Raw genomic sequence first — 15,696 nt, forward strand, 5'->3', positions numbered from 1 at the left:
AACACACTAGGCTGGGTGAATGCTGCACACAATAGAAATCTGCCTGGTGATTTGGGGTAATATGATTTCTGCTACAGAACTGGCAGTGACATCAATCTGGCACGGATTCTGGACAGGTTAAAAACTGCAACACAGTTCCCACATACCTGAAATTAAGTGGATGTTTGGATGAATGAGGTTCAAAACAGGCAAGGCACCTTCATAAGGGCTCTCCTCCAGTGTTGTTGCACTCAACAAAGAAATCATATATACCTGCACATTGAAGGTAGTGCTCCCATTTGAAATTTGTGGTATCCAGTGAGATATATTCTTCAGCTGAAGGCTTTCTCACATTTGCTGAACTTATAAGGCCTTTCTCCACTGAATTCTCTGGAGTATACTGAAGCTAGACTTAAGCTACACAATTTTCCATGTCTGCCATACTCACAAGGTGTTCATCCAATGTGACATTATTCTGTTTTAGGAGCCTAAAGATTAATTTCCCACATGCAAATATGCACAAAGCATTTCTCTGATGTAAACATTGTAGTGGTCACTGAAGCTGGACTTGTGGGTAAACAATTTCCCAAACTCATTGCACTTATCAGGCCTTTAACAAGTGTGAACTCTTCGGTGTTTAATAAGGCTAGAGCTATGGCTAAAAGATTTCCCACATTCACTACACTCATAAGGCCTTTCTCCAGTATGAATTCTCCTGTGTTTAATGAGACTGGAGTTTTGAGTAAAAGATTTCCCACATTCGCTACACTCATAAGGCCTTGATCCCGTGTGAACTCTCTGGTGTTTTAAGAGACTGGAGCTGTAAGTAAAGAATTTCCCACATTCACTGCACTCATAAGGCCTTTCTCCAGTGTGAACTCTCCGATGCTGCAGAAGTGCAGAGCTTTGGCTAAAAGATTTCCCACATTCGCTGCACTTGTAAGGCCTTTCTCCACTATGAACTCTACGGTGTTCAATGAGGCTGGAGTTTTGGGTAAAGGATTTTCCACATTCATTGCACTCATAGGGCCTTGATCCAGAGTGAACTCTCTGGTGTTTTATGAGACTGGAATGGTAGGTAAAGAATTTTCCACATTCACTGCACTCATAAGGCCTTTCTCCAGTGTGAACACTCCGGTGTTGAAGGAGTGCAGAGCTTTCGCTAAAGGATTTCCCACATTCACTACACTCATACGGCCTTTCTCCAGTATGAATTCTCCGATGTTTAATGAGGTTGGATTTGTTGCTAAATAATTTTCCACATTCATCACACTCGTGAGGTCTTGCTCCAGTGTGAACTCTCCGATGCTGAATGAGGCTAGAGCTCTGTCTAAAGGATTTCCCACATTCCCCACACTCATAAGGCTTTTCTCCTGTATGAACTCTCCAATGGTCATTGAGGCTGTAGCTTTTGCTAAAAGATTTCCCACATTCACTACACGTGTAGCATTTTTCTCTAGTGGGGACTCTCTGGTGCTGAGAAAGTATATGTCTGCAACTGAAGTCTTCAGTGCATTCTCCAGGGCTGTAATGAGTTTTCCCCCTGTGAAAGGCTGCTCCACACTCAGTTCTCCTGTTTGACTTATCCCTGGTCTGTGTGGACTCCCCACAGGAAAGTGACTTCTCCAACACAAAAAATCTGCAGTTGTTCATAAATGAGGCTTTGCCCATCTTGTTTTTGAGGCATTTCTCTCCAATGTGCTGCTTGCAGTGCTGATGTTTTACACTGAAATACAAGTGTTTCTCCCATGCCCCAATATCATACAGTTTCTGCTTCTGATGCTCAGTCAAGTGCAAAATGTCTCCCAAGTCCAGGTCATATAGCTCACAAAAATGGGCCTTCTGGGAGAACATGCCTTCTTTGGGAATCCTGACCTGTGACAGTCCGCGTATAGAAATGTTCTGTTCAGAAGGTGCCTCTTCATCCTCTGCTCCATGCCAACAACCTGAAAACAAGTAATGCTGGTGAATTGCACACTGACTTTGGTTGGAGGGGGTAGCTGCTACACAAGTTCAGTGTAATAAACCCCTGAGCCTCTCCATGCGATTGTTTGCAGGAACAAAGAGTTGGTTCTGGTTGAGGATGGGGTTGCTTAGCACTACTGGGCTATCAAGATCAGAGAACGGGAGAGACCTTATGAGGTGAAGGGCACAACCATGTGGTGGACACAAAGCAGAGAGACAGGGTCTGCAATTCATTCCTCAACAGCCAACTTTCAAAAGAAACTTGTCTTCTGGTGACACATGAACACTGTATAAAAAGGCTGTGTCACACACACTCAAAAGAATAAAAATTAAATAATAATTTAAAAAAAGCTGTGTCAAGACCCAAGAAAATACAACTGTATAGGGCACCTGGTGTTGCAGGACTATTTAAGAATGTATGCACACCTCACAAAACAATACACAGAGGCCAATATGTAAAGCACTGTAGATGCAGTGGTAAGAAAAACAGGTGAGAGAGGAGTCCAGAAATGTGAGGTTAACCACAGGTTGGAAGTAACAGTTAAGTGACAAAAGAAATCATGAATCAGCAAAGTGTCAAGAAAGGTGAAGAAGGAAAGACACAAATGAAGTGTGGCCACTGGAATCAAAATTCTAGTTAAACACAATAGGTTTCTGTTGCAGTTTGAATACAGCACTGTCATCATGTCTCTTATGTGCTATGATGCAGGGCCAGGCTCCATCTGAGCCATCTTGCTTGATTCATATACATCCTGTGAAATTCTGTGGGCTCTCCAACCAGATTCCACCCTCTCAATGATCAAATACATGGCACTCTGATGATACAAGAACCAAGGAATTAAAAATCTATGATAAACCATAATGGAAAAGAATAATGAAAAGAATTTTAAAAAATAACAAGAGTGCAAGTCGACAGGAAGGCTAGTGTTGGATATGCTAAAGGAAGGAGAGCACAGTGCACAAATCTCAGCCCAACCAACCACAGCACCAACCCAGGGAACTGGGGAAGGAAGCAGTGCCCAGGGTCCTGATGTGAGGACAGAATGCTCCTGGGGAAAAGAAAGGGCAGAGACAGTTCAAGGAACAGAGATGAGTTTGACAGTCTTACCCAAGGAGATTACAAGTGACAAGTTCTCCAGCATCACGCTGTGGTAGAGGCATCTCTGAGCATCATCAAGGAGATCCCATTCCTCCCAGGAGAAGTACACAGCCACATCCTCAAAGGTCACACTGATCTGGCAGGATGGGGACAAATGAAATCAGAAATAGCCCCCTTCTCAAGAACAACTGTCCACTCCCCCCACCCCCCCCCCACTGTCCCCCCCAACACATACACATCCACCCCATGCCCATCTTCCTCCCAAACTCTCCAACTCAGAGAAGAAATCAGGCCCTGGCACCACTAATGCCACTGTCTTCAAATGGTCCCACTTATCATTGGAACCAGTCATCTACAGGAAGAGGTGGGTAGGTAGGTATCAAAGTTGTTGACCTGGCATAGAGGGATCCACACACTCGTGCCAGGATATTCCACTTATGTGGCCCAGGTCACATAAGTTCCAATTCCAGGACCCTGGTGTCATCAAGGATATTCCATTTTCAGGTATGCATAATCTGTGAGACTGGATCAAACAGCAACATGCCTATAATCACCACCTCCTCACTATCCCACACCCCAGACTTCTAGACGTGTGTATTTAGCTGCTCAATTAATGCCACCACCTAATGCTCTCAGAAACATCTCATAAGTTTCTAATATCTGTGGAGAATATTACTCCTATTACCAACTTCCTCATCAGAGCTCCCACTATCATACCTGCTCGAAACAAAACAATGCGCAAGAAGTATACCTGAATCCTGTTTTACTCCCTCATCCTTCACATCAGAAAATACAACGTGGGACTTCTCTGGTGGTCCAGAGGCTAAGACTCCAAGGTCCCAATGCAGTGGACCGGCGGTAAAATTCCTGGTCAGGAAACTAGGTCCCACAAGTCACAACTAAGAGTCTGCATGCTGCAACTAAAGATTCCTCGTGCCACAACTAAAGTCCTGCACGCACAACGAAGACTCAAGACCTTTCATACCTGTTTATGGACGGCAGTCAGAAACAAAAGTCCCTTCATATAACCCTGGCCGTGGGGTTTCTCCAAGGCTTCCAGATCCCAAACTGGGGACAAGGCAGCAAGAGATCGCAAGAAACCACAATCCAGAGAACATGTGGCTGGCGGTCAGGGCCAGTGAGGAAATGGGACACCCTCCCAACAGCACTTGGCGTGCTGGCTCCAAAAAGTGCCTCTGTAGCCGTAGGAAATGTGGAAGTCGCCAACTCCTGAGGGATGCGTCTATGGCGGGGTTCGATGGGCTCAGGCCTCCCGATACCCCTGCTTGGCCCTGAAGACTGGGATGCTGGTACCCATTCAGTCTCGGTGCCGCAGCGCTCGGTTCGCCCTTTAACAGGTGTCCCTCTGCCTGTCACCCTCTCCCAAGCGCCATCACACTATCAGAAACAGGGTCCCACCCACGACCGCCTCACCGTCCTAGACCCTAAGTTTTTAATGTCTGGTGGGGTCAGGGCTCGGAGGACCAGCGTTTACCTGAAGCGGGTTCTTCGCCGCTGCCGCTGCCATCGGACTCGGGGGCGGAGCGGAGCCAGGACAGGAGAGAGTAGACGGGCGCGGCGATCCCGATCCGAGGCCTGGGATGGGGAACCCCAGGCGGCGGCGTCGAGCCTGAGACCCGCCTCTGTGCAGCGGGGACAGAAACTCTCTCTCAGACTTCAATTCCGTCACCTCAGGATTGGCCCAGAATTCCTCAACCTTTCACACCGGTTAAACAAAACCGCGAACAGCTAACATGGCCCCCAAGCGGAGGAAGCAGGAAGTTCCTCCCTCACGTTACGCGGCCTCCTCTTTCTAAGCTCTCATTGGGTAGCATTACTGCCGCTCGACTCTGAGCGTTCTGGGTAATGTAGTCCCTATAGATTCCCCAGAGAGCGGGAACTGGGCTTCTTGCGAAGATGGCCAGGAGGGGAGTTTGGGAAGTGGCACATACAGGTGAGCTTCGCTCCCTGTTTAAAGGGATCATGACTGCATTTCTGCCAAGTGCTCTCTGCAGCTGATCACCCAAGTGTTTGGAGACATGTTTCAGACTCGGTGAAGCTAAGCATGCTCCCAGAGGCCAAAAATACTATTTATTGGCGTCAACCAACCCCCGTCACGGAGAAGGCAATGACACCCCACTCCAGTACCCTTGCCTGGAAAATCCCATGGACGGAGGAGCCTGGTAGGCTGCAGTCCATGGGGTCGCTGAGTCAGACATGACTGAGCGACTTCACTTTCACTTTTCACTTTCATGCATTGGAGAAGGAAATGGCAACCCACTCCAGTGTTCTTGCCTGGAGAATCCCAGGGACAGCAGAGCCTGGTAGGCTGCCGTCTATGGGGTCACACAGAGTCGGACGCGACTGACGCGACTTAGCATTAGTAACCCACGTCAAAGCTACAGATAAAAATAAAAAGATTATTTGTAGAGTCTTTCAGACATAAAACATGTCCACTGTTAGCATGAGCTAATAAACTTTATCTTATTTCAATTCAAATGCATTGACCCCAAAGCATAAAGTCAGTTTCCAGTATATGTACATTTGGTGAGGGACAAAATACTCCAGATTACCTTCTGTTCTGTCATGGGAGGAGAAGCGGGTGACAGAGGATAAGATGGTTGGATGGCATCACCAACTCGATGGACATGAGTTTGAGCAAACTCTGGGAGATAGTGAAGGACAGGGAAGCCTGGCATGCTGCTGTTCGCGGGGTTGCAAAGAGTCAGGCAGGACTTAGTGACTGAACAAAAACAGCAACAAACTTCAGATTATGGTGGTAAAACTATCAGGGGGTCAGACGGGGTGGCGGAGACTGTGTGCTAGGTTTTTTGTACGAGTGCCTGGTTTGGGGCTTTACAAACACACTGAGGCAGGTAAGTGGCCTCAAAAGGCATGTGTCAGGGACAGGATAGTCTGGCAGATGGCTAGGCTTCCAAGGGGAGAATAGGCATTAGATGGATGTGTGAACGCAGAAACAAAGATTATTGAAGCAGGATGTCACTCAGACTGGGGCTGGTGCTTATTCACCATTTCAAGCACTTACCAGGATTCTGTGAGTACTTAGGATCTGGGGTGCTTTTTTCAGCCTGGAGACTAAGTCTAGGGCAAACCTGGTTATTATGAGAGTCATGAGGGCTGGAGTGTTCCATTAAATGGGAGTGAACTTTCAATGTGGGTTGGGTGAACAGAAGAAAGTTGTGATGGCTGAGAGTGCAGCCCAGGAGTGGAAAGGGTCACATGTGTCTGAGACCAGATGTGTTCTGAATGGCAAAGTCTGAGGCAAGGAACTGCCCTGAGTAGTGAGGACTCCATAGAAAGATTTGGGGCTGCTGTAGCTCAGGGAATCATGAGACATCCCTAGAAATATTCAATCGTGTCTGAATTGGCAAAGCATACTCAGGATGTTTTTGCCAGGTTGTAGTATAAGGCCTAAAATTAAGGATGGTATTACAGTGCTGTGTTATAAAACCATGAGGACCTCAAATGGCTTGAGTGCTGGTTCTCCTCACTCTGCTGTTGCACACAAGGTCTCCTAACCCAACAGTCTTCTTTCTTACGAGGATTAAGTGGAGTTCCTGCTCATCCCTTCTCAGTTCAGTTCAGTTCAGTTCAGTCACTCAGTCGTGTCCAACTCTTTGCAACCCCATGAATCGCAGCATGCCAGGCCTCCCTGTCCATCACCAACTCCCGGAGTTTACTCAAATCCATGTCCATCGAGTCAGTGATGCCATCCAGCCATCTCATCCTCTGTCGTCCCTTCTCCTCCTGCCCCCAATCCCTCCCGGCATCAGGGTCTTTTCCAATGAGTCAACTCTTCGCTTGAGGTGGCCAAAGTACTGGAGTTTCAGCTTCAGCATCAGTCCTTCCAATGAACACCCAGGACTGATCTCCTTTAGGATGGACTGGTTGGATCTCCTTGCAGTCCAATGGACTCTCAAGAGTCTTCTCCAACACCATAGTTCAAAAGCATCAATTTTTCGGTGCTCAGCTTTCTTCACAGTCCAACTCATCCCTTCTCAGGCAGTTTCAATTCCCTGTCTTCCCTAGAGATACTCAGGTGAGCCAACAGCACCCTCCCATGGAATCAGGAGACATCCCTTCCTACCGACATTAAGGAAGCTGATCTCACAAACACTCTTCTGAGAGCGCAACTCCCATGTGGCCATGTGTGTGTGTGGTTTCCTCCACACTTGTTCATCACCAGAGAGTTCTCACCAGAGAAATATGTCACATGTGCAGTGAATGTGGGAGATCATTTAGCCAAAGCTCAAGCCACATTAGACACTGGCAAAAAAGTGTTAAGAGTTTAACCAACATGGGTGACCTTTTAGCCAAAGCTACAGCCTCAGTAACCACTGGAAAGTTCACACTGGAGAAGAACCTTATGAGTGTGGGGAATATGAGAAATTGTTTAGACAAAGATCCAACCTCATGAAACACCAGAGTTCACACTGGAGAAAAAGCCTTTCAAAAGTGCAGTGATTATACAGAGTGAAGTAAGCCAGGAAGATAAAGACCATTACAGTATACTAACACATATATATGGAATTTAGAAAGATGGTAACAATAACCCTATATGCAAAACAGAAAAAGAGACACAGATGTATAGAACAGACTTCTGGACTCTGTGGGAGAAGGCGAGGGTGGGATGTTTCAAGAGAACAGCATCAAAACATGTATATTATTTAGGGTGAAACAGATCACCAGCCCAGGTTGGATGCATGAGACAAGTGCTCGGACCTGGTGCACTGGGAAGACCCAGAGGGATCGGGTGAAGAGGGAGGTGGGAGGGGGGACCGGGATGGGGAACACATGTATATCCATGGCTGATTCATGTCAATGTATGACAAAAACCACTACAATATTGTAAAGTAATTAGCCTCCAACTAGTAAAAAAAAAAGTGCAGTGAATGTGGGAAATCTTTTAGCCAAACAGCAGCTTTGTTCTATATCGGAAAACTATACTGAAGAAACGTATGGGGGAATTGTTTAGTCAAAGATCCAACCTCCTGAAACGCCAGAGGATTCACACAAGAGAAAGGTCCTATGAATGCAGTGAATGTGGAAATCTTCAGTGACTGTAAGAGTTCACACTGGAGAAAGACCTAAGTGCGACCAGTGTGAGAAACCCTTCAGCCAAAGCTCTAACCTCACTTGACACCAGAGAGTTCACACTGGAATGGGCCTTATGAGTGTGTTAAATGTGAGGAAGCCATAGCCAAAGGACTTACCTGCTTGCTTACAAAACTCGCACAGGAGAATCAACTCAGATGTGCAGAAAATGTTGTATTTCCTCCTTCAGTAAAATAACACTCAAGGACATGCCTCTTGAAGGCATCATCTGCCTGAACTGAACCTCCTACATCAACATAAACTCAGGGATGTGGGAGGTGCATAACACACCATAACCTACCCAGCCCTTTTTTTTTGGCCACACCATGGGGCCACTGGGATCTCAGTTCCCCAACCAGGGATCGAATACCTTCCCCCTGCTGTGGAAGTGTGGGGTCTGACTGCTGGACCCCCAGGGAAGTCCCAGTTAACCTACCCAGTACCCTCGCCAGGTTTCTGTGGTATCAGCTCTGTAGAGATACAGGAGGCACTGAATCTCTACCACCCCGCAGGTGCCGACTGTGCATCACTCGCCCACCCCAGTATGTTGGGAACAGGAAATCGCAGTGTTCCCCCATTCCCTTGGGGACTTCCTGAGAGGCTGGAATACCCTCTTTTCTGATTAGTTTGGGCAGGGACTTGACACAGCTGTGATCCAAAGGACTCCATTTGAGTTCTGCTGGTGACCTGAAAAGATGGAGTACCTTTTGGGGGGATATTGTTGGTTTCACATGACTCTCATGTTGGAATTTCCAGCCTCCAAAGCACTGACCCAGGAGCAGCCTGCCTCCAGTGTTCTGGTTTTCTGTTGTAACAAAGGCATTATGGTTTCAGTCAGCTTTAATCTTGAGTGTTCTATTCACTTTATGGGGTAGTTTGAAAACAAGTAGATTCTGCCCAAATACATGAAACGGATTTCATGGGATGCTGACCCTTGTGTACCTCATGGGGGTGATGGGAGGTGGAATGGTAGCAGTTCTCTTGGCAGTTTGGGCTTGCTTTGCCTTGCTTTGAGTCAGAATGCTAGAATTTTTTGTGACAGAGTATATCCCAAGGGGAGAGTGTAACAACCTCAAATACTTCTGGAAACAGCATAAAATTGTCTCTTCTTCACAGGAGATACTGCTCAGCAGTGGTGAGGGAAGTCTGTTCCCCGGGTCCTGGAGGGGAGCCATGTGCCCTGATGGCCACAATTCTGTATGTCTGGGAGTGTGTGTCACTGGTTGAAAGATTACAGGGGGAATGATAATCTTTCCAGGAGCAGAGAGCACAGGAGACTACAGCAGATTGGTTGGAATGTTCCTCTTTTAAAAGGGCATCCACGGTACCCCAGGTGCCACGGCTGTGAAGGATGAGGAGCTGCACAAATTCTCAGGACCTTCAGAACTGTGTGTCTTGTGTAGCTGAGGGCCTCATCAGAAAATATCTGATGGTCTTAGGGATTCCTGTAGCTTCTCTGGGCTGTACACCATAAGGCCATTGCTGCTCAGACAGGAAAACAAGAAGCCAATGGAAGATATCTTAGTCCAATGACCTGGTTTTTGTGACCCAGCCTGCATTCCTTCCTACTGACTCAATTGTAAATGGTCTTCACTGCTCACCAGTGCTTGCTACTATTGAGGCCAGGTGCTGATCCCAGGGCATTACAAGGGATATGGTGGTGTCAACAGAGTTTGCTAAGCTTTATTTTTCTAAAACAGTAAGAATTTTTGTTTGTTAAAGCTTTTTAGGTATAGTTAATAGACAATAGTGTCCATATTTGAACTGTACCATTTGATAAATTTTGACATTCATATAAACCCATGAAACCATCAAACAATCATGATAATTAACCTATACATTACACAATATTTACCTCATGTCTTTTAATAATCTCTGTCTGCCCTCCCTGGCCTTCCAGGCAAACAATGATTTACTTTATAATAAAATATTCTGCATTTTCTATAACTTCTTATGAGTGGAATTATATAAAGTGGTTAGTCTTTTTTCCCCTTGGTGTCCTCCTCATGCAGTGTGTTTATTTTGAGATTCATCAATGGTTCTGATGTGGGCAGTTCATTTTTTATGTTGTTGAGGAGTATGATACTCTGCGTATACCACTATTTGTTTATTCTTTCATTTGTTTTTGGATATATGAATAGTTTATGGTTTTTAGCTCTATCAAACAAAATTTCTATAGACATCTCAGTACAATTCTTCAATATGGATATATTTCATTTCTCTTGTCTAATACCTTAGAGTGTGATACCTGAGTTACAGGATAATACATATATAACTTTTCAAGAAACATCAAACTGTGAACTACAGTTGTTTCCTTTTGTATTTCTGTCAGCAGTGAGAGACTGGTTCTTCCATATCTTTACCAACAGTTGGGTATGGCTGGACTTTTAAAGTTTTGGCCCTTTTAATAATGTGTGTAACAATATCACACTGTAGTTTTAGTCCCACTTCCCTGATGTTTCATGATGTTAAGCATTTTTCTTTTGCTCATTTGCCACCTTTATGTCTATTAAAATGTTCATATACTTTGCCTGTTTTTAAAAAATGAGTTTTGGCTATTTTTGTTTTCATTAGCCAGTAAGAAGATAGTGAAACAATAAAGACTTATGTTGAAACTTCGTTCATTCTTCTTTACTAAGGAGTAATTGTTTTTACTATTCTGGAATACTGGAAGATATCTCCCCCAACATTTTTTTTGGTACAGTGACCTCATATAACTTACAGCTAATTTTAACTTTTATCTGAATTTTTAATATATTCTCCATTACTTTAAGTCAAAATATTCAACAATAAAATAAATAAAGGGAAGTTCTCTGGTGGCCCATGGTTAGGACTCTGGGCTTTCACTTTTGTGACCCAGAATCAATCCCTGGTCAGGGAATTGAGATCCTGCAAGCTGCCCAGAAAAAAAACCCAAAAAACAACAAAACAGAACAGAACCCAAACCAAAACAAAAAATAATCCCCAAACAGTAAGTCAAGCCATGATTTGTAATGTTGCCAGTTTCTCAGGTGTCCCTATGAAAAGAAGCATGGAGGCAGTTATGGACTTAAGTGTATGCCCCAAAATTCATATATTGAAGTCTTAACATCCAGTACCTCAGAATATCTTTGTACGAGGAAGTAGAGTCTTTAAAAAGGTTAAATAAAACCACTAGGGTGGACCCTAATCCAATGTGACTGGTGTCCATAAGAAAAAGTTGAGGAAGGTAGGACAGACACACAGAGGGAAGACCATGTGAAGACACAGGGAGAAGACTGCCATCTACAAGTCAAGGAGCGCCATCTCAGAGGAATCGATGCTGTTAACTCCTTGATCTCAGACTTCTAGCCTCTATATCTGTGAGAAAATAAACTCCTGTTTAAGCTTCCCAGTTTCAGGCACTCTGTTATGGCACTTTTGCAAACTATTAGAGGGGCCATCAGCATCCAGGAAGGAGAGGGTCTGAGGCACCCTGGGGAGTAGGGAGGCTGAGGACACTCAGAGGAGCCAGAGGGAACTGGGAGGGGCTCCCCTGGGGTGGAAAGAGGCCCGGACGGAAGGTGGGGACCCTGGGGTAGACTCCCTGAGATGTTGGGCTGTGGGCTTGATTCTGGGATCCCCACCCCTCACGGGGGGGCGGGGACCACAGCAAAAGACTCTCCCTGTAAGTCCCGGCCCCAGTAGGAAGTGGGGAGAGGGAGCAGACCTGTCTTGGGAGCTGCTGGACGATGTTTAAAAGCTCCTGGGGTGGGGCGGGGAGTGGGGGGAGTGGGGGCACGTGGAGCAGTGAAACTCCAGGGAGTTACTCACTGGGGTCACAGTTCAAAACTAAAGAAAAGATTCAGAGTTTCACACAATCGAAAGGCTACTCGAATTGGGGACCTCAAACAGGATTTGCAGAGAGCCTCCAAATGTGGGCTTCCCATGGAGGCACAATCTTGTTCCTTACACGTATCCTGCTCTCTCTGGGAAACATGAATCACATTCCAGATGGTGGCATGAGATCTGGAGCCTCTGCCTGAACCAGGAATGCCCCACGTACTGTATCACTTACCATCATCTGCACGAGTGCGTTACAAGGGCTTCCCTGGCGGCTCAGTGGTTAACAGTCCACTTGCCAACGCAAGAGACGCGGGTTCCATCCCTGGTCTGGGACAGTCCCGTATGGCGCGGAGCGACTGAGCCCCTGAGCCAGAACTATTGAGCCTGTGCTCTCGAGCCCGGGAGCTCCAACGAGAGAAGCCAGCTCAGTGAGAAGCCTGTGCACCACAGTGAGAGAGCAGCCCCTGCTCACCGCAGCCAGAGAATGAAGAGCCATCACAGTCGTAAATAAATAATGAGGGAAAACCGAAAACATCACAACATTCTAAAAAAGGAAAAAGGAGTGCACTATACAAATGTCCCTGGCTCTGCAATGTGAAGAGACAAGATGCTGTTTCCAGAGGGCACCTGGCAGAGCAGAGAGAAAACAGAAACACAGTCTGAAATTGCACTACGAAGATTCAGTTTCATACCTATAACAAAACTTGAAGCTTGAGGAGTACACTAAATAATCAAAGAAATAGATGTGGTATGACTGACATTCAGGATCTTATCCTGAACTCAGTGAGAAACATTTTCTCATCATTTGCCAGAAATAAATCCACAGAAAGATTCTGAGTATAGGAACACACTCCAGATGGCACATCATTGTCCTATGTTCATTTTCATGGAAGTTTAACACAAGGCCAGTACACATCTAAAAAATGATCTGTGACCAGACTATGGATCAGGGGGCTAGTGAGTAAATATACAGTACAAAGCAAGAGAGAGTGACCAAATGGACACATTAGAATGGAAGAAGAGAGAGAACTGTGCTCGAAAATCACAGATAATGAAAAAGAAATGGAAGTGGCATAATTCTCCTAGTGTTACAGATGTGATTTTGAGTATGTAAAACTTACAAGAAGCTTACAAAATAATTTCTTCAAGCTATAGAAAGTGAGAAAGAATTCTTCGGAAAGAATGGAGGAGAGGGTGGAGCTATGAAGAGAAAGTAAAATCTAAATTCAAGAAAATCCGAATTCAGAGAAGATGGGATAGTAGGAAACATCTTCAACAATGACAATCAAGGCTGACATAACCACAGGTTGGGAATTGAATGGAAGTTCATTTTCTAACAAAACTGTAATGATATAGATTTCAAAAGAGAGGAATCATAATAAAATTCCAATGAAGGTTTGTTTTTCTAAGCTGGTAAGTAAGCATAGTCTGTCAGCCCTGACATCAAGAGAGTGGATAGGAGCAGTGTGTGAAAGCAGTGGATTCACGAAGAAAGTATTTTCAGAGTAGTGGCAGAAACTACAGCCTGGTACTGCCGTGTTCCATGCTGGGTGTTACTCTCTAAATCTCAGTCCATTTGGACTATAAGCCTGGCACCACCAACCTCATCTGGCCATCTGATGAGGTTCCTGTACAGAAGAGATGGCGGGGCTACACGCTAGGGATCTGAATATATGTGACTAGGACCCTCCTGCAACTTCCTTCTACAATCATGAGCTTATGTCCTAAAACTCTTCTTAGAGTCAGAGGACATGAATGATAATTAGTTAACAATCAGTTTTCTCCATTTAGATTTCAGTCTTATTTCAATGGTTCTGCCTACTGTGAAGAGTTAGGAATAAGCAGTGAGATTTTCCCGCCTCACCCAACACCCCACAATCTAAAGGAGAATGTAGACTGTGAGTGGCTCACATATGACACTGGGTGTCCCTATCACACGTCTGTCCCAACAATCCATGACTGCGGTAGTGTAAGCGCCTCCACTCATCTCACAGGTCCCTGGCATGCTTTACAGGCACCAGAGTGTGTGGTCTGTGTTTGCCATGCATCTTCTCTAACGTGGATGTGGTATGCACAAGTCTGGTTCCAGGCAGTGAGATGCATCAGCATTCCATACCTGTTAGGCTGGTGTCCCCAGCCTGTTCATGGAGCACCCTCAAGTTGCACTGAGGTGTGTATCTCACACCTAACCCACTGTGTTCCACACACGTGTGCTGCAGATCTCTGAGCCATGATGCAGTGTCACCAGCTATTGTACCATGTGGCATACGAGGTGGAAGCAGAAGACACACTGTGTTCACTGCTTTGTCATCATCACAAAACTGTCCCTCTGGAAAAGACCTCAGGCAATATCTACTATACTAATGGGGAAATATGGGGGAAGGGTGAACAGATTAAACAGAACAGAAAGTTGAGATATAATTGACATACATTATATTACTTTCAGGTGTACAATGTGATGATTAAATATTTGTATATGACAGTCATTTTGTGAATTTAGTAAATCCCACATTTTGTTGACTCGGATTCCAGTAGCAACTGGCCTAACTCTGGTGCATGTATTCATTGGTGAAGCTGAGTTAGTAGAAATTTCAAAAGCCTGAATCCCTTAACATTTAGGATATTTTAAGCATCCTGTATCAAGAGGGATTACGCAGACCGTCTTTGATGATCCTGAAAAGAATTATGGGAAGATAATTGCTAGCCTTCAAACTGAAGCTGAAAAGGCTGATTTACAGTTAAAAGAGCTGTAAGTATGAAGACTGTGTACCAAACTATTAAAATTATGAGTTCTTACATTTTTAGAAATGCATGCTGAAGAGGTTATACACTGACATATCTGGGATTATAAAGTAAATGTAACCCGCTAATCTACATGGAGATAAAGAACAATGAGAATGATACATCATGATGAAGACTGGGAAAGTGTTCACGGGGTTTCATAGCAGTCTTTTCTATTTATGGATACATGTGAAAAAAGCCATTACAAAATGTAGAATATGTGTGTATAATTTTATACACACATAAAGATAAATGAAAAGATAAACAGAAATAGGCAGGAGAAAATCTGGTTTCAGGGATGCAAGCATGTATGGAAATATCAAAATATGTGTTTCATTTTAAAAAATTTATTTATTTAAATTGGATAATTACTTATCAGTATTGTGATGGGTTTTGCCATACATCAATACAAAGTGTACATTTTAAATATGTACAGTTCAAGCTAATCAAGTTGTTCAGTCACTAAGTCATATCCAACTTTCCGACTCCATGGACTGCAGCATGCCAGGGTCCTCTGTCCTCTACTATCTTCTGGATTTTGCTCAAACACACACACACACACAGACACAGACATACACACACCTATTTTGCCCTGCCTTGCGGCTTGCAGAATCTTAATTCCCTGAGCAAACACTGAACCTAGGCCTACAGCATGGAATTGCCAAGTCCTAATCACTGCACTGCCAGGGAATTCCCAAAGTTAATTTAAATCAAACTGTTTTTAAAAAGCAAATATTTAAAACATGACACTTTCTAATCACTTGACACTTTTGTTATTATCTGTTTTTTGAGGTTATTTGTGGCTACTGTATCAGCATGTTGGAAATAATTAATAATGTGCTACTGAAATATCTTACCAACTTCATGTTCAGTGACACCATTTTGGGAGTTTGAAATTGACCATGACAATAAAAAAAAAAAAAGATAAAAAGAAATTGACCATGACATGAATA

At 44.6% G+C, this 15,696-nt stretch overlaps 1 protein-coding gene across 1 annotated transcript; it reads right to left on the reverse strand.

The window, feature by feature from the left end:
- Positions 1-494: 494 nt before the first annotated feature.
- Positions 495-13,798, reverse strand: LOC110137820 (zinc finger protein 154-like). Its single transcript, XM_020894470.2, has 3 exons — positions 4,539-13,798; positions 3,053-3,179; positions 495-1,925 (listed from the first exon to the last, which is right to left on the reverse strand). The coding sequence occupies exons 1-3, from the start codon at positions 4,569-4,571 to the stop codon at positions 592-594; spliced, it is 1,494 nt and encodes a 497-aa protein (XP_020750129.2). The 5' UTR covers positions 4,572-13,798; the 3' UTR covers positions 495-591.
- Between the last annotated feature and the right edge of the window lie 1,898 nt (positions 13,799-15,696).

The sequence above is a fragment of the Odocoileus virginianus genome, chromosome 20 (assembly GCF_023699985.2).
Source record: "Odocoileus virginianus isolate 20LAN1187 ecotype Illinois chromosome 20, Ovbor_1.2, whole genome shotgun sequence".
NCBI classification, from domain to species: Eukaryota; Metazoa; Chordata; class Mammalia; order Artiodactyla; family Cervidae; genus Odocoileus; species Odocoileus virginianus.